Here is a 25647-nt window from a genome sequence, read left to right on the forward strand (position 1 = left end):
AACAGGGATCTAATATCTCTTGGTGGCATAAGGTGCAGATACAATCGAGATATGCTAAAGATTGTAAAGTGTGGGGTTTTTATAAGGACTTAACAGCATTTGATCAAGTGATGCTTAAATCAGATGAGAAAATGGTTAAAAGATTATATGACTTCTTACTTGATCGGAAAATGGAAGACGAACAGGTTAAGGAAACTATGATAATGTGGGCACAAAATTTTGGATGTAATATTGAATTAGAAAAGGGCAAAAGCTGTGGGAGAGAAATATTAAGGTAACATTAGCAACTTCGTATAAAGAAAACTTGTATAAAATGTTTTATAGATGTTATCTGTCGCCAAATAGATTAGCTAAGATGTTTCCAAATGTCAAATGGATGTTGGAAATGTAAGCATAAATTGGGTACTTTTTATCATATGTGGTGGACTTGCGATAATGTGAAAATGTATTGGATTAAAATACATAAATGGCTCGAGGAATGTTACAAAAATCCTTAGCTTTTAAACATGAAGTTTTTTTATTAGGCATTATACCGGAGGACATTAGTAAACAAGAAATGTATTTGATTTTACATGTAATCACTGTGGTGAGGATTGCATTCGCCCAACACTGGAAAAGTGAAGAACTACCCACCGATGAACTGATTCTAAAAAAAATCCTGGACTGTGAAGATACGGATAGACTGACTTGATCATTGAAGGTGAAGGAAGATACTGACTTCTATCAAACTTGGGACTCTTTTTATTATTGGCTAGAGAAACGGGACTTCACGTAGATTTAAATATGTTCTTAAGTTATCATAAATGGAAAAAGAAGGGTGTGGGGTCTGACCCAGCGGGCTCAATGTTTTTGATGATGCATGTTGTTTGTAGTTTTCTTTTTGTTTTTTAGGATTATAATTTCAAATAAAACTTATTTTAAAAAATGCTGCTCCTGTTCCCATCCCATGTACCAAAGGGGCGCATAACATGTATCGGCGGCTGACTCTGTAATGTGTGTAACAGGACCATGCCGGGCAACAGGCTAGCCTAAGACTTTCCCAGAAGGAAGCTCCATTTGTGTGCAGTTAAAACTGGCTGAAATCTGAGTAAGGCGATTAAGGATAGCATGATTTACTCCAGAAGGCTGGGCAGTGACAGAATTGCAAAGAATGAATACTCAGACTCATGGTTAAAGATCTACACATCTGAACTTCTGCAGCTTTATTGAATTGGTGCCCCAGTTCCTGCAGTAACTAAGGACAGGGTGCTCCTGGGTAGACTAGGCAAACTCAACTACTAAATCACAGCTCAGGTACAGACACTTTTATAACCTGCTAGTCACGTACGCAGAGTGTTAAGTTTCCAGAGAATGTTAGTACAGTAGCATCTTGATGTCTATGGGCATGATACACTGTTCTAAACCAGAAATCAGAAATACTGGTACCCACAGTATGGAAAATATCACTGATTGCTTTATTGACATGTCAGTTCAGTAGATTCCTTGCAGTTTGGATCAGCCTCTGTGTCTGTTTAAACATGCAAATATGTCTGATTGAGGAACCATTCAGGAAAAAATGGTTCGACAAGTACACTGCATAGGTGCTTACCTCTGTGGAACTAGATGATTAAATGGGTCCATTCAGAAACAAATGGACAGCTTTGTCTCAGCTGTCTGCAACAAATAGGAACACCGGATTTCCCCACTGGTAGTATAAGACTGCAGCAGCTTCTCAGCCCAGCTAAGAATTCCATCATCCTAAAGGAACAGCAATCCTAACACTCATCTGGCTTGGAATGCTACTGCTTTCTGAGAAACAGGCACAGGTGTGATTTTATTAGATAAAGGCACATAGGAGTAACTTTTTTCTACCAGGATTTATGCTGAGTTTCCACAACAGAAGCCATGTTAGCTCCATAATACGGTACTGCGTCGCGGTCTCCCGTCCATTTTCCTTCTAGTTCGGTCTTTTTCCTTCTCCTTATGACAGACCGCCTGCAGAAAGAGGGAGAAATCATAAGCTGCTGCTCGTTCTGCTAGCAACCTTGTCATATCAGCAATTTCCAGAGGAGCACAAGCTGACCTTTCTTTCCTTCTCAGTGACGCCCAAGAGGAGGGGCAAGAGAGTAGAGTAAATAAGAGTAAATAAGTAGAGTGAGTAAGTAGCGTAGGAAAGTGCAGACCGCCTGCAGAAAGAGGGAGAAATCACAAGCTGCCGCTGGGTCCGCCCGCAACCCTGCCATATCAGCAACTGCAAGAGCGGCATCAGGAGGACGTCCTAGAGGAGAGGCTGAAGAGCAGAGGAAGTAAGTAGCGTAGGAAAGTGCAACCCCACAGGACTTGGCCTCGCAAAGCTGTTTACTCACCGCTGGTGTTCTGTCCTCCTCAGCTGTGGAAAAAGGTTTGTCTCTCTGTTCATCTTGGTCTCGGCTGGTTTGCTGCTTTGGTCCTGGCACGCCCGGCAAACTCACTGCCCCGGGAAACAAGTTTTTTGTGGCGAACACGTCTTTCTCTCAGCCAGACTCTGGTTCTGGGGACATGCTTGACAACCTGGGGGGCAGTGGGGAGGGCAGAGGGAGAAGCTCGCGAAACAGCTTCCCATCGCTTTACGCTCCGGGAACGTGGTGCTTCTGGGAGTGACAGAGTGTAGCTTCTTCGTACGCTGGTTTCTTGCTTCGTGGCTGCAGTACAGCTTTGTCAGCTCTGAATTGGAGCGGGTGAGCTACTCACCCTCAGTTGAGCAGTCCCACAAGAGTATATGCTGCAGCATAAACTCGCTCTGGCTCTCGTATACAGGGATGAAATAGAGAAAGAACTGGTCTGAAGAAATGTGGGCTGGAATGGTAGAAACCGAGTGCAGAGATCATTCTGGGAGGAGTGCGGCGCGCCGTGCAGGGGAGCCAGGTGTGTCCCCAAGGAAGGGCCGGCCCGCTTCTGTGCACCGAAGTTTTCTTGCAGCCATGCCCGCTGCCCTGCCCATCTTCATGTCCAACACCCAGACAAGGACCTGAATAGCGGAATGTTGTGTGCCATTTTGCACGGGTATCTTCCTTGCGACGTAAAAAAATCATTAAATCGAAAGGGTGAATTGTGGAAATTGTTCTGGTTACCAGATACAAAAGGCCTTTGGTCATCACTTAGATTTTCATGTTTTGTGGGAAGCCATTCCTATTAGTGGTTATTAATTTTTGTTTTGTTTTCCACGATTGGAGGAGCAGTTACTGTTAGTGGAGGTCCATTGTTTTTGGTTTGATATTTTCTATGCTTTGTGTATTGCTGCATCTTTCTAAGCAAAAAAGGAAAAATCAAGAATTGCCAGAAAGAACCCCGAGATAACAAATGGTGATGACAAATGGGCCTAAAGACACAAGAATCAGGAGGTCCCTGTGCTGTATCATATACTTCTGCCATATCCCTTCTAAGTCAGATATGGCGGCACGAAGAATAGCAGCAGCATGCTGATATCCCTGGATTCAGGCTGCCAAGAGTGATTAAGAAAAACACCCAAAGAGAGATTGCTGGTGTTGTACAATCAAAATAACATTTACAGCTTTTCAGACATACTGGAAAATACTTGTAATGTATGCAGTCCCCAAAGGGGCAACAAAGAAGCTTATTTAAGAGGGTGCTTCCAGAGGACAGGCAGGCAACTAGCATGTCTAAGGTGTACCTGGGGAGCAGGACTTGCAACATAGACGCCTGATAGGGTCAGGAATTGCATCTTAAGTCTAAAAGGAACTGTAAGGGAGTCAGGCTTTAAGCCGCTATCTTATGGCAAAGCTTTTGCTCATTCTGTCCTGACAAGGGACAATTCATGCAATAAAGCTGAGGGTGTGCTATATATGGCTTGTTGGATCCCTGCCAGACCCACCCACATGAAATCAGTTTGCAAATCAAATTTGCTTTGATCTTTGGATGGTTGAATGACCATTCAGGCACATAATGAAGCAATCACTTTCACCTCCCCACGCTGCCCCAGCTACTGTCCTCAACCCCAGTGATGTAGTTTTAATATAACCAAAAGGGGAGGGAGTGATCTGTGCTCCTCGGCCTTTTGCAGAAGATGAACCCAAGTTTATTAACCTTGGATAGTGACAGTAAGCATTGCTAGTAGTTGGGAATGATGGGGCCTCTTGGATTGGCTGGATGGCTTCATATCACACCAATTTTGCAGACTACAAAATTCTGACTTTGGAGAGCCTTTTGTCTCCTGCTGGATCTTGATCTGAGGTGAGGTGCTACTCCCTGACCAAATGCTGAAAACTTAACAGCAGGAGTGCCTGCATTAAGTCTTAGTGTAGACTTGGCTTTGCTGTTTTATGCCTGAGTCTGGGTGCTTGGGATTGCGATGTCACATATTTCTGAAGCATTGTAACATTGCTACCAGCTACTTGCCCTTGCCTGTTACTTTTCTGTGCCCCAGTTCCCCTCCGCCTTTCTTACTGTTGTCATAAACTTTTCTTTAACGTGATCTGGTACATGGTGAGTTGTGGTGCTAAATCTGACATCTTGGCTGAGAGGGCTGAGCTTGGTTACTGGATTGCTTTTTGGTCAGAGGCAGGTGAGAGAGGAGCTCTTCTGGCTTAGCATTGCAGGAATCACCTTTTTGTCTAATATAACCATGCCATATAAGCAATCAATGAATGTCTTAACATTCAGGGCACCACTGAGTAAAAAAGATGCAAAATGTGATCAGTCCCATGTGTAGGACTCATGACAGCCTCACAGATGACAGCCTGATCCAGACCAGACAAGGCAGGAGCAACATGATCTTCCCCTGGCACGTTGCTTCTGAACTGAGGATGAAAGGCAGATGAAACTTTGTGGGATCAGTTTTCCGAGAAGTCTGCTCAAGCCTCAGTAATACTTAAGTGATCAAACACCTTATCCAGAGAGAAGCCATGGAAAACGGGTGCTTTATGCTGTTCCTGACCTGGCAACCTGCACTACATACCAGTCACTAGACACGTCATTTCTGTTTGTGTGGAAGAACCAACCATGAATGAGGACAGATACCACAGTTCTGATGTCCCCTTTCCCCAACATGTCTTACTGTGTCTGTGCTGGCCAAGTTTATGCTTGGTTTAACAGATACAAGCTCAAGGTCGGCAGAGTTGCAGAGCGATTGATTGTTTTCTTTTGCTCTCTGTTTTTAATTACAGTCAGAATGCAGTTCAAAGTCTTCTAAATGTTCAGTTGTGCCCCGTTTATGAAAGCCAAAAATCTTAACCTGAAACTTGCTTCCTCCTAGGTATCTAAAGTTTTCCTTTCATTGTGCTCAATTTGAGACTTCATTAAGTAGCAACCCAGTATTCAAGAACTGACAAAGCAAAACTACGGAGAGGTAATTCTAAAGTGTTGGTTTTGGTAGTGTGACAGAGGATTCAGCAATCATGGATGAGGAAAGGGACTAATTGCATACAACTTAATACTTTCCATTATTACTTTAATACAGTAGATTGGCACATTTGCCCTAAATAACTATTTTTCCCACAAGTATAAATCATGAATGACCTAAAATATTATTTTATTTATTTTTCCTTATTCTACAGTTTTAAAAAAATAATTCTAATATGAATTTACCAAAACAAACAAAGCCATTTAAAAGAAAAAATGCAATTTTCCTACAGGAAACTATTATATAGTTTTATTTATTTAGCTTTAGAAAAGTAGACCAAGAATGCAAGTATCTAGCCATCTGCAAGTGGCTCTTAAATAACACCTAATACTGAAAGAATTGTTAGGTCCTGCATCCACTGTGTTGTAGGAGTTAGGTATTCATCTTTCCAGTGTTTTAGTATCAGTGTTTTAGCTGTCAAAAGGATACAGAAAATCCACTTGAATTGTCCTTATGAACCCTAAAATGTTTGTTTCTTTTTGTTCTTTTTCTACTGGTTTTTAAAATTAATTTTAATGTGAATTTCATGAAAGCAAACAGAACACTTTAAAGGGAAAAATACAAATTTCTTGCAGGAAATTAAATCAATCACTTAGAATAATTGTGCATGAAAGCACCTTGGCTCACGAACTTAATCTGTTCCAGGACTCTGGTCATGTCCCAAATTGGTTGTGAGCCAAGTTAAATTTCCCCATAAGGTTCAATGTAAATAAGGTTAATCCATTCTGTAACTATTTTTTTTAATTAGAAAAATGTGAAGCAAAGTGACAAAGAACAACAAAGATGGCTTCCATCTCCCGAGCACGAGCACGGCCATCTCCCTGCCCCCCAGCACAACCGCCTGTCATCCCTGCATACACCCGTCATCCCAGCACGCTGGAGGGGGGGGGGGAGACAGGCCCAATTGTGCTGGGGGGGAGATGGCAGAGATCGCGGCTGTGCTCATGTAGGAAGGACAGGCATGATCTCGGCCATCTCCCCCCGCCCACCCCCAGCACAATCATGGCCATCTCCCCACTCAAGGGGGTGGGGAGAAGATGGCCACGATCGCGGTCGCCACCCGATGCAGTTTGCGACCTGTGGCAAAAAATTTTATGAAATTTCTGTTCGTGACCCAATTCGGTTGTGAACTGAGGCGTTCGTGAGTCGAGGGACCACTGTATATAAAGTCCATATGTGAGTATGTGATGATATGGTTATCAATTAAAAACAGCCATGCATTAGCTTTAGAAAATGTAGATCAAGTATCCAAGCATTTATCCATCCACATGGCCTTTAAATACCACCTGTTCATATATTGAAAAAAAATGTTAGTTCCTCCATCTACATTGTTATAGGAAACAGGTTTTAACTTTCCAAATCCAATGTTTTTTTAATAGCTGTGCTTTATCTCTCAACAAGGCATGGAAAATCCATATAGCCTTTTCTTGTTGTAAGTTCCATATAGCAGATAAGGAATGTGTGGTGGGATGGTTAAGACTGTGGGTCTGAGACCTGGGTGATCTGGGTTCTAGGCCCTGCTCAGCCATGGAGCCAATTTGGTAAAACTGGCCAGTCGCAGACTCTCAGCCCTACCTAGGCTCACAGGGTTGTTGTTGTGGGAATAAGTTGGAGAGCAGCAGGAGGAAAATGATGTAAGCCATGCTGAGTTCTTTAAAGAAAAAAAAAGTGGGATATAAATTGAATAAACCAATCAATAAAGTGAAAGAATGTTGGCATCTATAAATAATAAAGCATATTCTAATTCCAAGTTTATGCATATTGTAACTTCCACTGGTCCAGAAGGTTCGGGTTTGAAAAAAGTCATAAACAGAATGTTTAAAAAATGAATTTTGGATTAGGAAGGGGTCTTCCTAAGAGAGGGGAAGGAAAGAAAAAGAAGAAAAAGAGAAGGGGGGAAATAGATATAAATATTTACCATATAACCAAAGGTCTGAGTGTAGGAGTACACCTTTTTGTTCAGTATTATATAATTTAATTATTAATTACCTTGATTGATTTATATTACTACATTTACTTGTAAGTGTTTTTCTTTTAAACTTTTGTTCCTATTGATATATTTTTGTATTGTATTATTAAGTTTCTTAATAAATTTTTTTTAAAAAAAAGAAAAGCATGCATGCATGAATGTTGAGATTATGGGAAAAGTTTCCCATCCATTATATTATGCAAGGAATGTTTATAATGCAATCATATGATTTAAATATAGAGAGGAGACATCTTGTTCATTAATACGATATTAATGTGAATTGATGTTATGAAACATCTCAGGAAACATAGCAAGGAAGGACATAAGAAACTATGTTGTATGTGGTCAAACCATTCTCCATCTGGTTAAGTATCATCCACACCTTACAGGCAGTGGCTCTCCAGAGTTTTGGAAGTCTTTCCCTGGTTTACCTGGAGATTCCACAGGGGATCTTTGTCACGCAAAGCATCTCCTCTACAACCGCCGTGCAACCCATCTTCACTACTTTGGGGATTCCCTGCCAGTCGGTGTGGATGGCAGCAGACCTGATGGATCACTCTCCAGTGCAAGGCCACTGATGCCCTTTCTTTCAAAGTGTTCAGAGGCTGCTTCAAGCCTGTATCAGAGAAGGGGCTTCTGATCTTTGCTGCACAGATGCTCTCAAAATGAAGCAGATGCTGCTGCGTCACCTTTGTGCATGAACTTCCCCGTTTCACCACACTGAGCTCTACTCATGCTCCATATTGTGGAGTCCCAAGCCAAAGGCAATCTCAGGGGTCACAGCCAGCTATTTGGAATCTCATTGCTCTGGGCCATCCATGTAAGAGCCAGGATTGGTGCCTACAGAAATACAGATAGCTCAAAAGAAAGTTGGGAAAGTTGCTAATTACTTCTGTCTATCTTTGCAGGCCTTCAGTTATGGCTGCAATGGAAACTCCATCATTTCTGTTTAATTTTAAAGGATGCTATTTTGCATCAGATATGATCACACCTGAATATCTTGAAACAATTGAAGATTTTGAAGTGAGGGACAGTGATATATTTGTAGTCACTTATCCAAAATCTGGTAAGAATTCTACGTTATTAATGGAACTCTTTTAAAGAGAAAAAAGCAGGTTTTAAGGACTTTAAGGCTGGAATCCTGTTTAGACTTACCTTGCAGCAAAACCAAATTCAATTGAATTTGATAGGGCTTACCTCTGAATATTCATGCACAGCATTTTGTAGTAAGGTATTTGGACTCAACTTAATTGGAATATATTTTCCATCAGTCTTTGCTGTGTGAGAGATTTTTTTTAAAAAAGCATATGTTAAACGGTAAATATCAGGAAGGGTTTTTGCTTGGTATTAGAGGACATATTTTCAGTGCAAGAGGTCTCAGGTTTAGTTTGTTGTAGGCCCAGCCTGGCAAGGTTACACCTGGGTATGGCATTGCTGGCTTACATCAAGCTAATGGGGCAGCAAATGGTGGCATGTGCACCTGGAAAGGCAGTGCATTTACCCCTCAGCTTGGGAGCTCGCAGGAGCACCTGTCTCAGAAGGCCAATGGGCAGCAGGATGATGAGCTCCCTTTCTCACTGTAATGATGCAAATCATTCACTTCCCATTTTGCTCCAGCTGACCAAATATGACCAAAATGAATCAGTAGTTGTCACATCAAAATCAAGATGTCCATTTCCCTTCTCATTTCAGCATGTTGTGCTCAGCAAAAGTCAGGAGCATCGCTGCAATGAAAGATTTGGTTTCAAAGAACCATCTTAGTGACAAGTGCTGTGGCAGCAATATTGCTGGCATATACCATTCAATTTCATTACTAGAAGGAGTCATAAAGAATATATTGGTGATTTTAAACAGAATAACCCTACACATTGCTCCATGAACATTGCCAAGGTTCCTTTCTCTTGAGAATTAATGTTTCTCTTGATCCTCCAGCCATATGATTGAAGCCAAGTATGTGGCGGTATAGTCCAGTCCTGTGTCTCTACGTTTAGACCAAGACTTGAACAAGTCTGCCCCATAATGAAAGTGACTTGAGAACAAGATCAACATCACTGAATGTGCTTAGTGATATAGCCAATTTCTTTATATATCAAATAATAGTGCTGGCCTTATATAATTCTGTGCTTGAATTAGAATGACTCTACATTTTCTCTTTCGCTTGTGGGTAAAATATGCCATGTCAAGCTGGGATCATTCAGTAAGGTTCAAATAAGTCAGTTAAAAAGAACTATTGAAGGGCCTTGACAGGAAAATTGTACTAGGACTGGGGAGAAGCAGGTTCAAGTCCCCACTTGGCCATGAAGCTCACTGGATGAGTTTGGGCCAGTCACTGGCTCACTATCTTACCTCACAGAATAAGAGGAAGAGAATCACATACTTGGGCTTCGTGGAAGAAAAGTAGGTTATAAACAAAACATTTTCCATTCTAGGAACTGTCTGGATACGGAATATTATGCTCTTGATTATGTACGAAGGCCAACGGAATGGAACAGAGAATTATACCAATCAGGTTCTTGCAATAGATTATAATATAACTAATAAGGATTTTACACAGCTACCATCACCTCGTATCATTACTGCCCACTTGCCATATGATTTGGTTCCGAAGGGACTGAAAAACAAAAAGGGAAAAGTAAGCCAATTTTGTGACTTCTAATAAAACTATTTATTGTACAATACAAAGTCTGTACATACATATTTGTATGCATACATATGCTAATATGTGCTGTGCTGTGCTGGGGACGGAGCTGCTGTGGACAGGGCAGACAGAGCTCTTTTCCTGCCGGGCAGCCCAGGGACCCCCGGGAGACTCACGCCGAACCTCGTGCCGGTGGCTGAAGGGCAACAGCCAAAGGGCAGTGCGCTGCCATTTGGGGCCTCAACGGACTGGGCTGGGCCAGAGACTCTGCCTTTTCCTTTCTTTTTTCTTTTTTATTCTGTCTTTTTCTTTCTTTCTTTTCTTTTCTTCCCCCCCCCCCCCCGCTTTTCTTCTTTTGAGCGACAGTGGTTTATTTGGTTTTATCTTGTGATGGTTTTACCTGGGGAGTATGAGGGTGCCACCATTGGGTGGTGAAGGGCAGGGGGAGCTATGGCGTTGGGGGGGTCTAACTGGCCAGCATAGGAGAAGGAGGGACCGATGTTTGATACCAGTCTCCTCTTCTGGTTACTCCCCCAACCAGAAGGATCCTGGCAGCAATGTCAGCTGCTCCCTGGGCCTGACGGTGTTGCTGTTGAATGCCAGGTCGGTCCATAATAAGACATCCAACCCTGATCTTGGATGAGGGGGCTGACCTGGCATGTATTACAGAGACCTGGGAAGGAGAAGGGGGAGATGTCTCCCTCACGCAATTATGCCCGCCCGGATACTTGGTACAACACTGATCACGCTCAGAGGGGGGGGGGTGGTCACATTAATTTACCGAGCCAACGTTTCCCTCACGGGGCTTCCTGTCCCTTCGAGGCCAGGCCTTGAGTGTTTGTACCTGATGCTGGGCGATTGAGACAGATTAGGGACTCTGCTGGTGTACCGTGCACTCTACTTCCCAGCAGACTCCCTGTCTGAGCTGACGGAGATCGTCTCGGATCTGATGTTGGGGACTCCCAGGATGTTGGTCCTGGGGGACTTCAATTTCCATGCCGAGGCGCTTCTATCCAGGGCAGCTCAGGACTTCATGGCTTCCATGGCAGCCATGGGGCTGTCTCAACATTTCACTGGTCCAACCCATGAAAGAGGTCACACTTGACCTGGTTTTCACAATGGGGTGGGAAGAGGGTGGCCTGGAAGTGAAAAACTTGACCTTAACTCCTTTGTCATGGTCAGACCACTTCCTCGTGAGGTTTGTGCTCGAGGCTAATTCCTCCTTCCAGAAGGGTGTGGGCCCTATTAAGATGGTCCACCCTAGGAGCAAGATGTATCCAGATGGATTCCTGAGGCATCTGGGAGATTTTGTGGCTGATCAAGCTGGCGCTCCTGTTGATGTTCTGGTTGATTTGTGGAATAGGAAGATGACCAGGGCATTCAACATAATTGCTCCTAAGCGTCCTCTCCCACCTAGCAAAGCCTGCTTGGCACCATGGTATATGCCTGAGTTGCAGGCAATGAAGCAGGTTGGGAGACAATTAGAGCGCAGGTGGAGAAATCTCGGGACAAATCTGACTGAACACACTTACGTGCTCATTATTGAACCTATGCTGTGGCGGTGAGGGTGGCAAAGAGGCAGTTCTTCTCTGCTTTCATTGCTTCCTCACAGAGCTGTCCAGCGGAGCTTTTCTGAATAGTGCGAGGCCTAACATACGCTGGCCAGGAAAATGACGTGGTTGCACCTTTGGCAGCCCGCTGTGACGACTTTGCCCAGTGCATTACGGAAAAAAATCGCTCAGATTCGCCACGATCTGGACTCCACAGTTGATACTGTTCTAGTACGGGAAGTGTCCAGAGCTCCGTCTGGTCCATCTTTAATGGAAGAGTTTCAGTTATTGTGGCCTGATGAGGTGGACAAGGTGCTTGGGATGGTACGTCCTACCACCTGTCTTCTTGACCCTTGCCCTTCCTGGCTACTTAAGGAGGCCAGTTACGGGATCGGTCCCTGGGTCCAGGAGGTTATTAATGGCTCACTGAGGGAAGGCTGGGTCCCAGCCCCCTTGAAGGAGATGGTGATCTGACCTGTCCTGAAGAAAGCATCCCTGGACCCAGAGGTGGCCACCAACTTTAGACCAGTGGCCAATATTCCGTTTTTGGGCAAGGTGTTAGAGCAGGTGGTGACAGGACAACTCCAGGCACTCTTGGATGAAACTGACTATCTGGACCCATTTCAGTCTGGCTTCAGACCCAGTTATGGTACTGAATCTGCCTTGGTCACCCTGTATGATGACCTGTACAGGGAGAGGGTCCGGGGGAGTGCATCCTTGTTGGTTCTGCAGGACCTCTCAGCGGCTTTCGATACCATTGACCATGGTATCTTTCTGGATAGGCTGACTAACTTGGGAGTAGGAGGCACTGCGTGGCAGTGGTTCCCCTCCTATCTGGCCGGCTGATTCCAGATGGTGGTGCGGGGGGACTATAGCTCTGCACCATGGCAGCTTTGCCATGGAGTTCCACAGGGCTCTATTTTGTCCCCCATGCTATTTAACATCTACATGAAACCGCTGGGAGAGGTCATCAGGAGGTGTGGGCTGCAGAGTCATCAGTGTGCTGATGACACCCAGCTCTACCTCTCATTTACATCCGCTTCAGGTGAGGTGGTGGCTGTACTGAACTGGTGCCAGACTGCCCTTGAAAACGGTCTGGATACTGCAACTGGTACAGAATAGAGCTGCCAGGCTGCTGAAGGGGACTGGCTGCTACTCTCACATAACACTGGTCCTCTACCAGCTCCACTGGCTTCCAGTTGAAGTCTGAACCCAATTCAAGGTGCTGGTTTTGAGCTATAAAGCCCTAAACAGCATGGGACCAGGATACCTGAAGGAACGTCTCCTTCCTTATATGCCTTCACACCCCTTAAGATCTATGGGAGAAGCCCTGCTCTGGAAACCCTCTCTAAGAGAAGTAAAAAGGTCATCAACTCGGAGTAGGGCCTTCTCTGCTGTGGCACCCAGACTCTGGAATGTACTCCCCAGAGAGGTATACCTGGTGCCAAGTTTATTCTCTTTTTGGTGCCAGGCCAAAACCTTTTTATTTAAACAGTATTTTAAAATTTAATAGCTTTTAAGTTTAGACGCTCTGTTTGTTTTGTGATTTATTGTTTTGTTCTGTTTAATTCTTTATTGAAATTGTTGTTTTAATTGTCTTTTTAAATATTGTAAGCTGTCCTGAGATCTTGTATGGTAGGACTGCATACAAAAGCTTTTTTTCATAATAAGTTTTATTCAAAATAACCCTAATACAAAGAAAAACTAAAAACAACATCAATCATCAGAAACATCAGACCTGCTGGGTCAGCCCCATTTTTTCTATTTACGATAACTTAAAAACATATTTGAATCTATATGAAGTTCCATTTCTCTAGCCAATAATAAAAAGAGTCCCAAGTTTGATAGAAATCAGTATCTTCTTTCTCCTTCAATGACAAAGTCAATCTGTCCATTTCTGCACAGTCCAGGATCTTTTTTAGGATCAGTTCATCGGTGGGTGGTTCTTCACTTTTCCAGTGTTGGGCAAAAAGCTTTTAATAAATAAATTTAATAAATAAATACATAAATTGTGATTATGCACATGCACATTAGATATACATATTATCCAAAGGAAAATATACTGATGAAAGTGGATGTTTACATAAAGGTGCTTGCACAAATCCAAAGGATGTGTGAAGAGCAGTCAGGGTTCTGTGTGTGGAGTCCTAGCAAAAATACTTAGGAGATCCTTTCAGACAAACTACTTGCAGTGAAGGGGGTGATATCTGAATTTTTTCTAATATCATAAAATGCACCATCTTAAATCCTAGGCCTTTGACCTGTGTATACATGAAAGTAGAGAACGGGGCATTATGGCAGGGTGTGGGGTGTCATCAGGGGGCAGCAAGGTGTGTTTGGCAAGGTGGCTCCTTAGGTTCTTCACAATTCCCTGTTATGATAACATTTTCTGCAGAGACCTCCGGTGTGTTCATATCAAGTAGGGAATTTTTCTCCATGAGGATGTTAATCTATTGAATCTACTTTTAGATTTATTGCAGAACTGACTTGCAAGCGCTGCACAAGGAACGTTTCATTGCTTGCTTTTCCACTGCATAACTACTGGAGGGTCTATAGAACCTATAAACAACCATAAGTAGGGAATGACAGCACAAAACCAAAGCCAGGCTGTAGAAAGGCAGACGCGGTGTAGAATAGCCAGAGGTCTTCTCAGAGTCCTGACCAAGCTACACCATCAGTGCACTGGGAAAATTATTTCTGTTTTAATCCAACCCTCCCTTCATGCAAATATAGGCCTTGTACTGACACGGATTTTAAACGTGTTATCATGACTGTACCACTTCAAACAGCAGATGGAGATAAACATTGTTGAACATTTCTTCTTACTGTAATAACAGTAGCAACTACAACAACCATATTAATGATAATAATACAGACAAACTGGCAAGTCTCAGGGAAAGCCAAGCTCTGACATCTACTCTGCAATTTGCAGGGAACAGTCAGTATGGAGGAGTGTATTGGGTATTCTCCTTTGTAAAAACAAACAAGCAAGCAAACAAGGCTGACAGAATGGAATACTTCCCTGCCTGAGATGAGGAAGATTCCTATGCATAGGAAAACTAATGTTATTTTCCTTGTTATCAAGGGGTTGCTCCAGGCAGAGGACTCCTAGTATTATTAGTAAGACACTGGTCTATCTTTTCTTTCTTAATGGATTATCTGAGGTAAGAGAAAAGATGGAAAATATGGTTGGAAAACGTGGGAGACCTACAAGCTGCAGATCATGATATCTGAACCCTGCATACAACTCATGGATGAGGCAGGACCCTGGTGCTATGAAAGCCTCCATTGAAAGCACCTGCGTAAAGATCCCCTGCCTGAACTGTGCAGAGTACAGCTTACTAGGAAAGAGATGGCTTAGCTAGCAAGGCACACTCACATCGACAGACTCAGGACAAGCAGATTAAGAGCCTTTGGCCAAATTCCTGCACATGCAAAAAGCCCATTGAAAACACCATACAGTCTTCTTCTTGCACTATCTCTAGAACTAGGGGTTCTAGCTTATCTAGCCAGAAAGCTTTATAGGTGCATGTTCCAAAGGTAGACAGACAGACAGACGTTACTCAAATATGTATCTGAGTGTATATTCCAAAAAAAGTTTTCAAGGCATAGAAACATCTTTCAACATTTTACAGAAATGTGAGTAAACTTATGCATAAGAACTATAGTGCATGGTCTCGAAAAGACACCTAGCACAGAAAAATGGAACAAACTACTTCCTGTATTGTCTCCCTTACATTAAGTCTTATAACCTTTTTGTGATAAAAGGTAGGAAGTAGTATTTTCCTTTTGCTGCACATGAGAGTGAGGTTGATACAATAAAGTATATGTTACAAGAGCATTTCATCAAAATATTGGAGAGGCTGAAAAAAATGAAAAATTCTTCTTGCAGGTCATTTATGTGTACCGAAATCCTAAAGATGCGATGGTGTCCTTATTTTATTACTTCAAAGAGTTAGGATTACCTGAGGATCTGGAGCACCTCATGCAGAGATTCTTCACTGGGAAAGGTAAGATTGAAATGTGCTGTGTTTTAAAAGAAAACACTCAAATGCAAGGCAGCACCCAAATCCAGTTATGGAAAGTAGCTCTTTTTTCAGAGGTTCTCCTCAGATGCACTCTTTGAACTGAATAGATTCCAGCTGCTTTAAGAACAAAAGGTATGGCGTTCCTGTTGGAGGAACATCATACCCTATATACAGACATACAGACTTTTTACATTTGCCAGGAAATGCTCTCTTAGACAAGGATTTTTCTACTGAAGCATCACCATAACAATAGTGCAAAGTGTTATATATGCATAGACTCAAAACATGTGATCCATTCAAAATCATTCTAAATTAAGGCAAACCCATTTTAGGCAACTTACCAATCTTTTTCCAACTGCCAACTCAATTTGGGGATGGCTTCTTGAGAAGAGAGCACTGCTGCTTCTCTGTAGCCAAAAATACCTTTTAATACACTTTTAATGTTCTTAGGATGCAGTCTTATGCATCTTTAGACTGAAAAAGTTGTACAACTCCTAGGATCTAACCAGCATGGCCAGTAGGGGCATTCTGGCAGTTGCAGGATCTTTTCGGTCTAAAAGAAGAATTCATCACTAAATGTATCTAGATGATTTTTCCTTCCATTTTTATGTCTCATTAAGATTAATTCCTAAAGATATATTTCTATTTCTAAATCAACAATGTCTAACATTATAACTAAAACCCAGATGTCTTAATAAGATGTATGACTACAAAAATAGGCTTCTAAGAAACCTATTCCAGCATGAATCCCATGCTGACTCTTATAAGCACATTTGTGAGAAACTAATTGTTTCACCCACTCTAAAATGTTTCTGTTCCTTTCTTCCACCAAACAAATCCCCTTTGTTTATGATCTAAGAATTACTTCATTATTTCTTAAGTTACCCCATCTCTACTTTTATAGTTATTTTATGTTTTTAAAGTCATTGCATGTGTTTATGCTGCCACCCTCTGCTGTGGTATTAGAGAAAATTAGGAACACATAAACAGCCACACTGGAACAGACCAATGGCCCATCCAGTCCAGCACTCTGTTCACACCATGCCAAACCAGCTGCCCACCAGGTCTCTCCAGCAGGCGGCTACAGTAGTTCAACCCATCCAGTTACTGGTGCATGCAGGTATACTGCCTTTGTTAATGGACATAGCACATAGTCAGCAAGGCTAGTAGCCGTTGATAGTTTGTCCAAAGCCCCTTTAAACCACTGTTAAAATGGTGGGTATCACTATTTCCTAAGGCGGTGAATTCCATAGTTTAACTGTGTGCTGTATGAAGAAGTTCTTCCTTTTGTCTGTCCTGAATCTCCTACCAGTCAGCTTCATGGGATGACCCTAGGTTTTTGTATTGCAGAAGAGAAGAAGAATGCCTCCACTTTCTCCACTTTCTCTGCATAATCTTAAACACCTCTGCTGTGTCTCCCCTTACTTGCCTGTCTTCTAAGCAAAACAATCCCAGTTGCTGTAACTGTTTTTAATAGGGGAGTTTCTCCAACTATTTCATTATTTCAGTTGCCCTTCTTTGCACTTGTTCGGGAGTCTTTGGTGAGAACCTTTTTAAAGACCAAGTAAGCAATGTCCACTGGATTTTCCCACTCACATGCTTATTGGCACTCTGAAATAACTCTAATAGGTTAGTGAGACAGGACTTATCTTTGTTGAAGCCATGCTGATTCATTTTCAGCAGGTTTATCCCTCTTCATGCTTACTGAGTCAGTGTTTAATAACGATTTCAACTATTTGCCCAGAATAGATATGAAGCGAGCTAGGGACGTGTGAAGAATCTGTTTTGAGGTAGCAATCCATTGGCTGCCTAGAATCTAGCTTCCTGGACTCTGCTTTCTTGCAACCATGAGTCTGATTTCCTGGTGAGCACACTGAGCATTTGCACAGTGGTCACCAGGAATCAGCTCAACATGACTGCTATGCAAGTGACATCCCTCTTCCACACATGTGACTTGCAGTCTTTGCTGCACATGAAGCAGAAGGTTGTTGGTTGAGCAACCAGACTTCTGTGAGCATTTGCAGACTTCCTTTTGGCTCAGCTTGCCTTGTGAGCATGTGAGAAAGTTTGCAAACTTAAGAGGGATGGATTCCAGGAAATCTATCTCATCTGTCATTTCCTAGAAGCTGGGCTCGTTTTTTAAAATTGGTGTTACATCGTCTCTTGTCCAGTCCTCTGGTGCAAAGGCTAATCTTAGGGACACAATACATATTTTCGTAAGAAGTTCAGCAATTTCATATCCAAGTTCTTTAAGAGCTCTCAGATGGATATTTTAGCACTTAGATATCTGCAACTGGTTATCATGCCTTGCCATAAGTTTGTGGCTTATTTTCTCCACTCCTCCATCTGGACAATAAGAAATGTGTTCTTCATCCCTTAGGGATGAAGTAACCTGAACCAGCTCCTGTTGGCTTTTCTCCAGGATTCAGCTTAAAAGTTGCTCTGCCTCATTTTGATGCTGTGCATCAGCAGTCTGGTCCCATTGTAGCCCATCCCTCCTGTACAGATCCCAAATTGTCTCCCAGTGCCTAACAAATCTGACCCCTCCTCTCTACACCACTGTCTCATCCAGAGAATACTAGCTGGCCCTGCACTTGAAACAGGCTGTATTTCATAAAAGGCCACCTTGGTGGTCCTAGATTTCAGTTTTCCACGTAACAAGCTATCTTTGGCTTCCAGGAACACAGTGGTTACACAATGGCTACATTTATCCGCAATGCTGGTACCAACATTGTCCAAGACTCCTGGCCTTAGCCCAGAGCTATTTACAAGATGATCTAAATGGCAGCCTCGGTTTCTGCAACCTTTGTACCAAGCAGTGTACACACTCATTGCAAAACCAGCTATCTATGTGTCTAATCACTGAACCTCCCATTTCCACAGGCCTCCACCCCCTGAGCCACATCTTTGCTGTGAGAGGATAAATGCTTACCTTCCAAGGAATGAGTACCTTCTAAGGGATCAGTTTCCTCTTCCTCAGAATGGCACCCTTCTTCTCTGAGGACCCCCCTCCCCCAATTTTCATGACAGAACCAGAGCTGTCACCTAGAAGCTGGAACTCTGCTTTTTGGTCCCTAAGTCAACCTCACTGCCTTTCCTTACTTCTCCAGGTCAGCAGGCTTGGATTCAAGGGAATAAACTTTGCTGAGGAGCTCCTTAAAATTAGTTAAATTATTTCCTGTTTATCCATTCCACCTCTGGCTTCCTTTGGAAGTAAGACTCCTCTTGCAGAAAGGCTGTCTAGCTTATACTGCCTCTTGGATTAATAATTCCTGAATGTGCTTGGAAACATCTGATTATTATGAGCAGAATCCAACAGGATGCATAAACCCCCATGAACTCGCTTTCTTCCCTCCATTTTTTCCCTTCAGGTAGTACCCACAGCCTCCAAAATGGAGATTTAACACGTTAGGGGACAAATGGACAAGTGAAACTGCTTGTTTCTGGAAGCAGGTAGGTGTCACATAAGAGAGTTCCACCAACCTTTCTCGATCCAGAAACAAGTGCTTCTGGTAATTTAAGAGCTTCTCTGGGAAACTTTAAATATCTGTTGTACAAGCAGTGAATTCTTCTTGAGGGGCGTATGCACTTACTTGGATTCTGCTCTGGGTCTAGCTATGGGAGGTCTGTGTCACAAAGAACTAGGTAAACTTGTGATGATCCTCCCCAAAATCTAGCTCTCTTCTGTTTGTTGGACTTCTTCTCATGTTTGGCCCTTGCTTAGGATGTCAGGCAAGCTGAGAGGAAGTCTGTAAATGCTGCAGAACTCAGCATGCTCACCAGGAAGTGAGATGCAAAGCTGCAGGAAGGTGGGCCGGAGTCCAGGGAATCCAATGGATTCCCACCCCCAAAACAGATTTTTCACACATATTTGTATGGGACTGATCCAAAGTCCCACCAAAAGAAGTGTCTGAGGGGAATTCATATGGAGCTGAGGTGCTTTCCTGTCAGTGTTTAAAACCAACCAGGGCAGAAGGAAGGGGCCGGGATCATGTGACCCTAGTTGTTAACCATGGTTAAAGGCTCAGCAACAGAATTTTTGAATGGCTTTTGGCCAGAGCTTAGAACTGTTCCTGTATGAGAAAGTTCTGGCCAAGCCCAATTTCTATAAAAAACAAGAAAAGGGATATGCATTCAACAACATTGTCAAAGTTTTTTTTTTTCTTGTCCAGTCCTTAGCAACTCTATCTTTGACCATGTCAAAGGATGGTACACCCACAAGGATAACTTGAATATTCTCATCATTTCCTATGAGGAGATGATTAAGGTAAGATTCCTGTTATGAACCACTATGACTCAGTGAATATATTTCAACAGTTGGAAGTTCTGTAAAAGTATATTTTTTAGTATCTTTCTTTGATGATGCATAATTCTAGCAAGCTTGGCACCTGGAAGCCTACTGGGGGCTCTGAATGTAAAGATGGCCTCAGAAAAAATACATTTTGAGAGCCATCTAGGTACCCCTGGGAGGAATGCACTGGAACTGGAAATCTATCTTGTTTGAGCTTGAGGAATTTGTTGCCTCCTTCAGGTGGCGCAATGGTTTAAACTGCTGTGCTGGTTGATCGAAAGGTTGCCAGTTCGAATTTGCACAACGGGGTGAGTTCCCATTGTACCACTTCGGTGGGCATGTAACAGCGTTCTGTGCACTTTGGTGTTTAGTCATGCCGGCCACATGACCACGGAGACTGTCTGCGGACAAATGCTGGCTCCCTTGGCTAAGAAACGGAGATGAGCACCGCCCCTTAGAGTCAGGCATGACTGGACTTAATGCCAAGGGGAAACCTTTACCTTTACCTTCTGGTCCCTATCTGGGTGTCAGGGTTTGGATCCAGCTTCAACTTAGGGGTAGGATTCAGGAAAACAGAAAACAGATTTCCTGTGCATGCCTAGGATCCTGGAAATAGTCTCCATTGTCAAACGAGTGCCTTTTTTGTGCATGTCATCTGAATGTATAGGCATTATACCTGCATGTTAAAGGTTGGGAGTTGAACTTCAGGTTAGGGTTTGGATTAGGAAAATCTGGCTTCCTCTCAGGATTCAGGAAAACTGGTCTCCTATGCATGTGCATGGGCTGGGAACTATACAGTACCCAGAAAGCAAGCAATTTGCAAGAAAACCTTTCTGCATGTTCTCTGAATGATTGTACTCGAGGGTTAGTGTCCAACTTCAGGTTAGGGTTGAGGTACAGAAACATGGATATCCAGCTCATTTGAGCTTGATGGATTTCCTGCCCCCTTCTAACCCAATTTAGAGTGTTTGTGGGGTCTGAGCTCCAAATGGGAAAGCATATATTTGACTCAGTTTGCAATATACCACCCTTCTATTTATTTTTTAATTCAACATAATTGAAAGCAAATAAAACTCTGGAGGGTTCTGGCAGGAACATGGACACCATCTTGGGGGATCCTAATCCAGATAATCTGCCTCATCCAGAAAGCCAAGGATCTGAGAAGCCACCCCTGAAAACAATAGGGGCCTTTTTTTTTTGTTTTCCCAATTCAACTTTGGAGATTGGAATTTCAGGAAATATGGATGTGGTGGGGGTGGGTGTTAAGACTCCATTCTCATGGCACTACATTCCTGTTCCAAGTTGGAGCTCTTTGTATGCTAAAGGAGAGTAGAGAAAGGTATTGAGTGCAGCTTCACTGTGCATGCTTTAAACTAGCATGTAGTTTATCCCTGTGCCTTAGCAGAGATATTTGAACTGTTTAAGGGTATACAGGATTGCAGCCTAAAACTAAAAAATGAAGTAACTCTTATTTCAGGATCTTAGAGGTGTTGTATTAAAAATTTGTGATTTTCTGGGAAAACAACTGAGCAGCCAAGAGGTAGACAAAGTTGCAAAGATGGCGTCATTCAAATATATGAAAACAGATACTAGGGGAAATTGTGAGGCCGAAATTGGACAGCTCTTCAAGAAAGAGAAAGTGAACCATCTGCGCAAAGGTAATACTGAGACAAAAAAAAATCAAAATACAAGTTTGTAGCATGAAAGCATTTAATAATTTATTTCTAATCGTATAGCAGAGGTGTACAAACTTTTTGTGTATCTAGCATTGCCAGGATCTTGAAGGGCTACATGCTTGGGCTTGCTGCGACAAGATTTCCTGCTGGTCTGTGGGTGGGGGGGGGGGCAGCATCCCGCTTGGCAGGGACTGGCATGGGGGTTGGCTGTGCTCCACCACCTCTTCCTCAGTTGGCATCGCGTTTGCAAGGGGTGCTCCAGTGGTGCCAAGGAGAAGAGAAGCGACTCAGTAGAAGCTGGCTGGGAGCCACGCTGTGGCAATTTTGGTATTTTGTTCTTTTGTTGGTGTTTTTTGTTGCTTGGTTTCTCATTGTTTTGGAGAATTTTCTTTTTCTTTTTTTCTTTTTGGTATTGTGTTTGGAAACTAATACACAGAATACTGTATTAAGTGCATGGTGCTTTTTGTTTTCTCCTCAGTGTTCCCCAAAGTGGTTTTCGCTGGTCCCCAGCTGTGGAAAGGATGAAAACCACTTTTCTAGACAACACCAACTTTCACTCCCAAATTCCCATGTTTTTCAACTACTCTTTTTTCCCTTAAGGAGCAGAAACTTTGGAGCAATGGAAGACAAAAAGAAGCATCTTAGTGCCTTATGACTGATAGTGCAAGAATCCTTCCATCTAGAGGCAGGGAAAATTGTTTCAGTGTTCCATGCATCTTTGTTTACAACCAGTTGAGTGGGTTGTGAGGGAGAGAGGCTCCTGCAGAGCAGTGACAATTCATTTTTCTGTATTAAAATATAAATTATCTTTCTGCTCAAACTGCCCTAAGGTCATATAAAACTTTAAAAACAATCCTAGTTGTTCTGTCAAGGAAGGTTCCCCTTCCCGAGTGTGAAAAGAAAGCTGCATAGACTGCAGTTTTTGATAATGAGTAATACACAAAAGTGTGGTGCAAATGGGTGGGAGCAAAGCAGTGTTTCCATCAACTGTCATTGAAAAGCATCAGTCAGATGTTTGGAAATTAAGGCTTTAATTCAGCCCTTTGCTCTCAGACCAGATGATGGTCTGGGAGGAAATAGAGGTAGCCTTTGTACTACAAGCAAAATCATTTGAGAACTGGAACTGAATTTTGTACTCTCCTCCCATCAGGTACCATTGGAGACTGGAAAAATGTAATGACGGTGTCACAGAGCGAAAGGTTTGACAAGGTCTTCCAGGAGAAAATGAAAGACGTACCTCTCAAATTCATCTGGGATATCAAAGAAATACAAGACCATGATTAGCATGGCAAGCACATAATACAACAAAGCTTCCACCCCTGTTCTGGATCTGTTTTCTCTTCTGCTCAAATTGTTAAGTCATTTGGAAAAAAAGTATGAATACACTGATATTTTGCAGGTGTTTTTCACCAACAAATAGATATTCTGACCAAATATTTTCTCGTTTAAAAATTAGCAAAGCAAGGAAGGAAAAAGAATAAATCATGTGGTGCTGCCATCTTATTTCTGGAGCCAGAGCCACCCCAAGTAATGTTGCTACTGGCAGTGAAAGACAAAATGGCACCCCATTTCCTTCCCCATACAGAACTGGCATACGTGAACTGAACCTTTCTTTGTCATGGATGCTTGGACTGTATTTTATCCCAGATGGGCAGCAGGCTAGCTTACGGGTCAGGAGTAACTAGCCCCAGCACACTCACCATATTTCCCTACCTCTCAACACCCCTTTTTGGAGTACCTTCTTTTGCCACTTTTCCCCTTTACTTTTCAGTCAACTGAAGCCAACAGTTCATAAATCAGCCTACACATTGTCTCACCTTGTCAATGTGTTATGTACTCCACTAGCCTTTGAAACTTACATGGCTATTGACAAGGCAACACATATCGGACAACCATAGCTGCACACTTCCACATCTGCAAAATACTGGCCAAAATGATGATGATGATGATGATGATGATGATGATGATGATGATAATGAGAATCACTGTGGGCAATGTCCTAGGACTGGAAACACCCCAATTGCTTCAAAATTGAGATAAAACTGGAGCTCATTTTTGAAACTCTAAGAAGCAAATGAATAAACACCCCCCCAAAATTGGGAAAGGTGCTGAACTAGGGGCAGTTGCTCCAAAGTGCTGCTCATCAGTGGAAGACTTGCCACTGGTGGCAAGAAGGGTAAGATAGTAGTGAAGAGCTGCAACAGGGTCTGCGGATATTGTTGAGCGGTTCGTTAGCAGATCCCCCGCAAACCAAGGTGGGATTGATGTGACAACCCATCATCAGCTGATCAATCCTTAGAACAAGGCATGAGTTGCCAGGTGGCTTATTGCTCAAAAATAAGTGGGCTAGTTCTGATGATACAGTGTCCCAGCTGTGACTAGTCACCCCCATTGGGTTGTGGTGTTGTATGAGCCCAGTCCATGGCTTGTCTCCTCAGAGAATATGTGGTTCACGTGAGTTTTGAACCTGTAATCTTGTGACTTACCAAGTTCAAATAAAAACTCATGGGCTAGCTTGTGCTTGACATCTCACCTGTACCAGATATTCTTATTAAGGCCTTACTACTAAGAAGGGAAATAAATTCTATTAGTTTCTGCAAAGTCTGAAGTGCCCAATTCTGCCTAATCTTGGAAGCTAAATGGGGTCAGGCCTGGATAAAATCTGGATGAGTTAATGTTGTCAACTTTCCAGAAAGCATCCTCTATGGACAGTATAGAAATGTAATGAATACTACAGCAGGATCCCATATCCAGTGGCTCAGTTACTGCATTTTTAGTTAACCACAGTTGACGTTGGCCTGAAAGAGAAGTTATGCTGTTAAACTTTCCTGAGACTATGGTAAGGGACAGTCTAAAAGTTGAAATAAATAAATAAAAATAAAGTGCCAAAGAAAAGTTGCACAGTGCCAAAGGAAGTCTTAAAGTGCTGAGGTAAGAATGAATGAAACTGGGGAAAAGACATCTAAAGAGTATTTTGAGTATATGGTTTGTTTGAGTTTATTTTGCAGCTTGCCACCCACAGGAGCCCTCTGGCTATTGTATAGTGTCTGTTATTATCTGTGGTTTCAGGCATCCACTGGGGGATTTGGAACTGATCCGCATGGATATGGGGGCCCTGCTGTGCTGGACACATTTGCATTTACTTCCAGAAAAGCAAATACAGGATTTATTGCAGCTTTTTACATAAAGATGTAGAATCTTCAAAAATGCCAGTTTCATGAGGAACTCCTGGGGTATTTAGGGAATGGCATTCCCACCACCACCTCTTTCTGGGACCAATTATTACATAAAGCACATAGGTGAAACCAGTAACATCTGTTAAAGAGTAGTCTATGTCAGTCTTCCCAACATGACTAGATTGCAATATCCAGAATTCCCAGCCAATGGACCTGCTGGGTGGGAATTCTGGGAGTTGCAGTCCAAATGCCTCTGAAGACCAGCAAGCTGGGGAAGACTGGTCTATATAATTAAAGACTGTTGGGAATTACCCATTGTCCAACTAGAGCAACAGGGACCATTACTTACATTGTGAGACATTCTGAGTCTTAAAATATACGTGCTTGATGCAGGCCAACCCCACATCAGACCATTTAATAGAGCAAAGCTGTAACAATTTGCACCATACAGCACGGCTGTACAATGAGCAGTTGGCTCTGATAGCACAGCTCCAGAAATGGATTGGTACCTGTGTTTTTGGGTGTACAGTCTGCATCCACCATCAGACAAGGAGCCATGCAGCCATCTAGCAACGATACAACTGGAAAGTAATGTTATTAACAGGTGCCAGCTGGAAACACACACCACTGTTTTCCCAAAACAGTTTGTTGCAACAAATGGATATATGAAGCTGCAGAACTTCTCTAACTTCGCATTGTGAGCAGCAGAGACAGCAATAGTGGTTCACATTCTTAACCACCTTTGGTGTAACATCAGCTGTAACTATGCTTGAGAACTGTGTTTAGCCATTCAGTAAAGACATTTATTATTGAAGCAAATCTATCTTGTTTCTCCTAAAATAAATACTTTGACAAATTTGACTGTGCTTCCATAATCTTTGAGTGATGTCAGAAACAGTGTGAGTTGCATGAAACAGCTTCTTTTCAGAATAAATTCCTCCT

General features: G+C 42.7%; 1 protein-coding gene across 4 annotated transcripts; it reads left to right on the plus strand.

Annotated features, from left to right (window-relative positions):
- The first annotated feature begins 1957 nt into the window (after window positions 1-1957).
- Window positions 1958-25566, plus strand: LOC123021327 (amine sulfotransferase-like). Of its 4 annotated transcripts, none has more exons than XM_044426023.1 (8): window positions 1958-2380; window positions 5231-5323; window positions 8255-8412; window positions 9776-9978; window positions 15427-15544; window positions 19735-19829; window positions 21331-21511; window positions 22680-25566. In XM_044426023.1, the coding sequence occupies exons 3-8, from the start codon at window positions 8265-8267 to the stop codon at window positions 22811-22813; spliced, it is 879 nt and encodes a 292-aa protein (XP_044281958.1). In that variant the 5' UTR covers window positions 1958-2380; window positions 5231-5323; window positions 8255-8264; the 3' UTR covers window positions 22814-25566. The 4 variants fall into 4 exon arrangements, with proteins under 4 accessions (XP_044281958.1, XP_044281974.1, XP_044281981.1 ...); XM_044426039.1 differs by having other exon boundaries at window positions 1958-2285; XM_044426046.1 differs by lacking the exon at window positions 8255-8412.
- Window positions 25567-25647: the final 81 nt, after the last annotated feature.

The sequence above is a fragment of the Varanus komodoensis genome, unplaced genomic scaffold (genome assembly GCF_004798865.1).
Source record: "Varanus komodoensis strain SLA01 unplaced genomic scaffold, ASM479886v1 scaffold1, whole genome shotgun sequence".
Taxonomy (NCBI): Eukaryota; Metazoa; Chordata; class Lepidosauria; order Squamata; family Varanidae; genus Varanus; species Varanus komodoensis.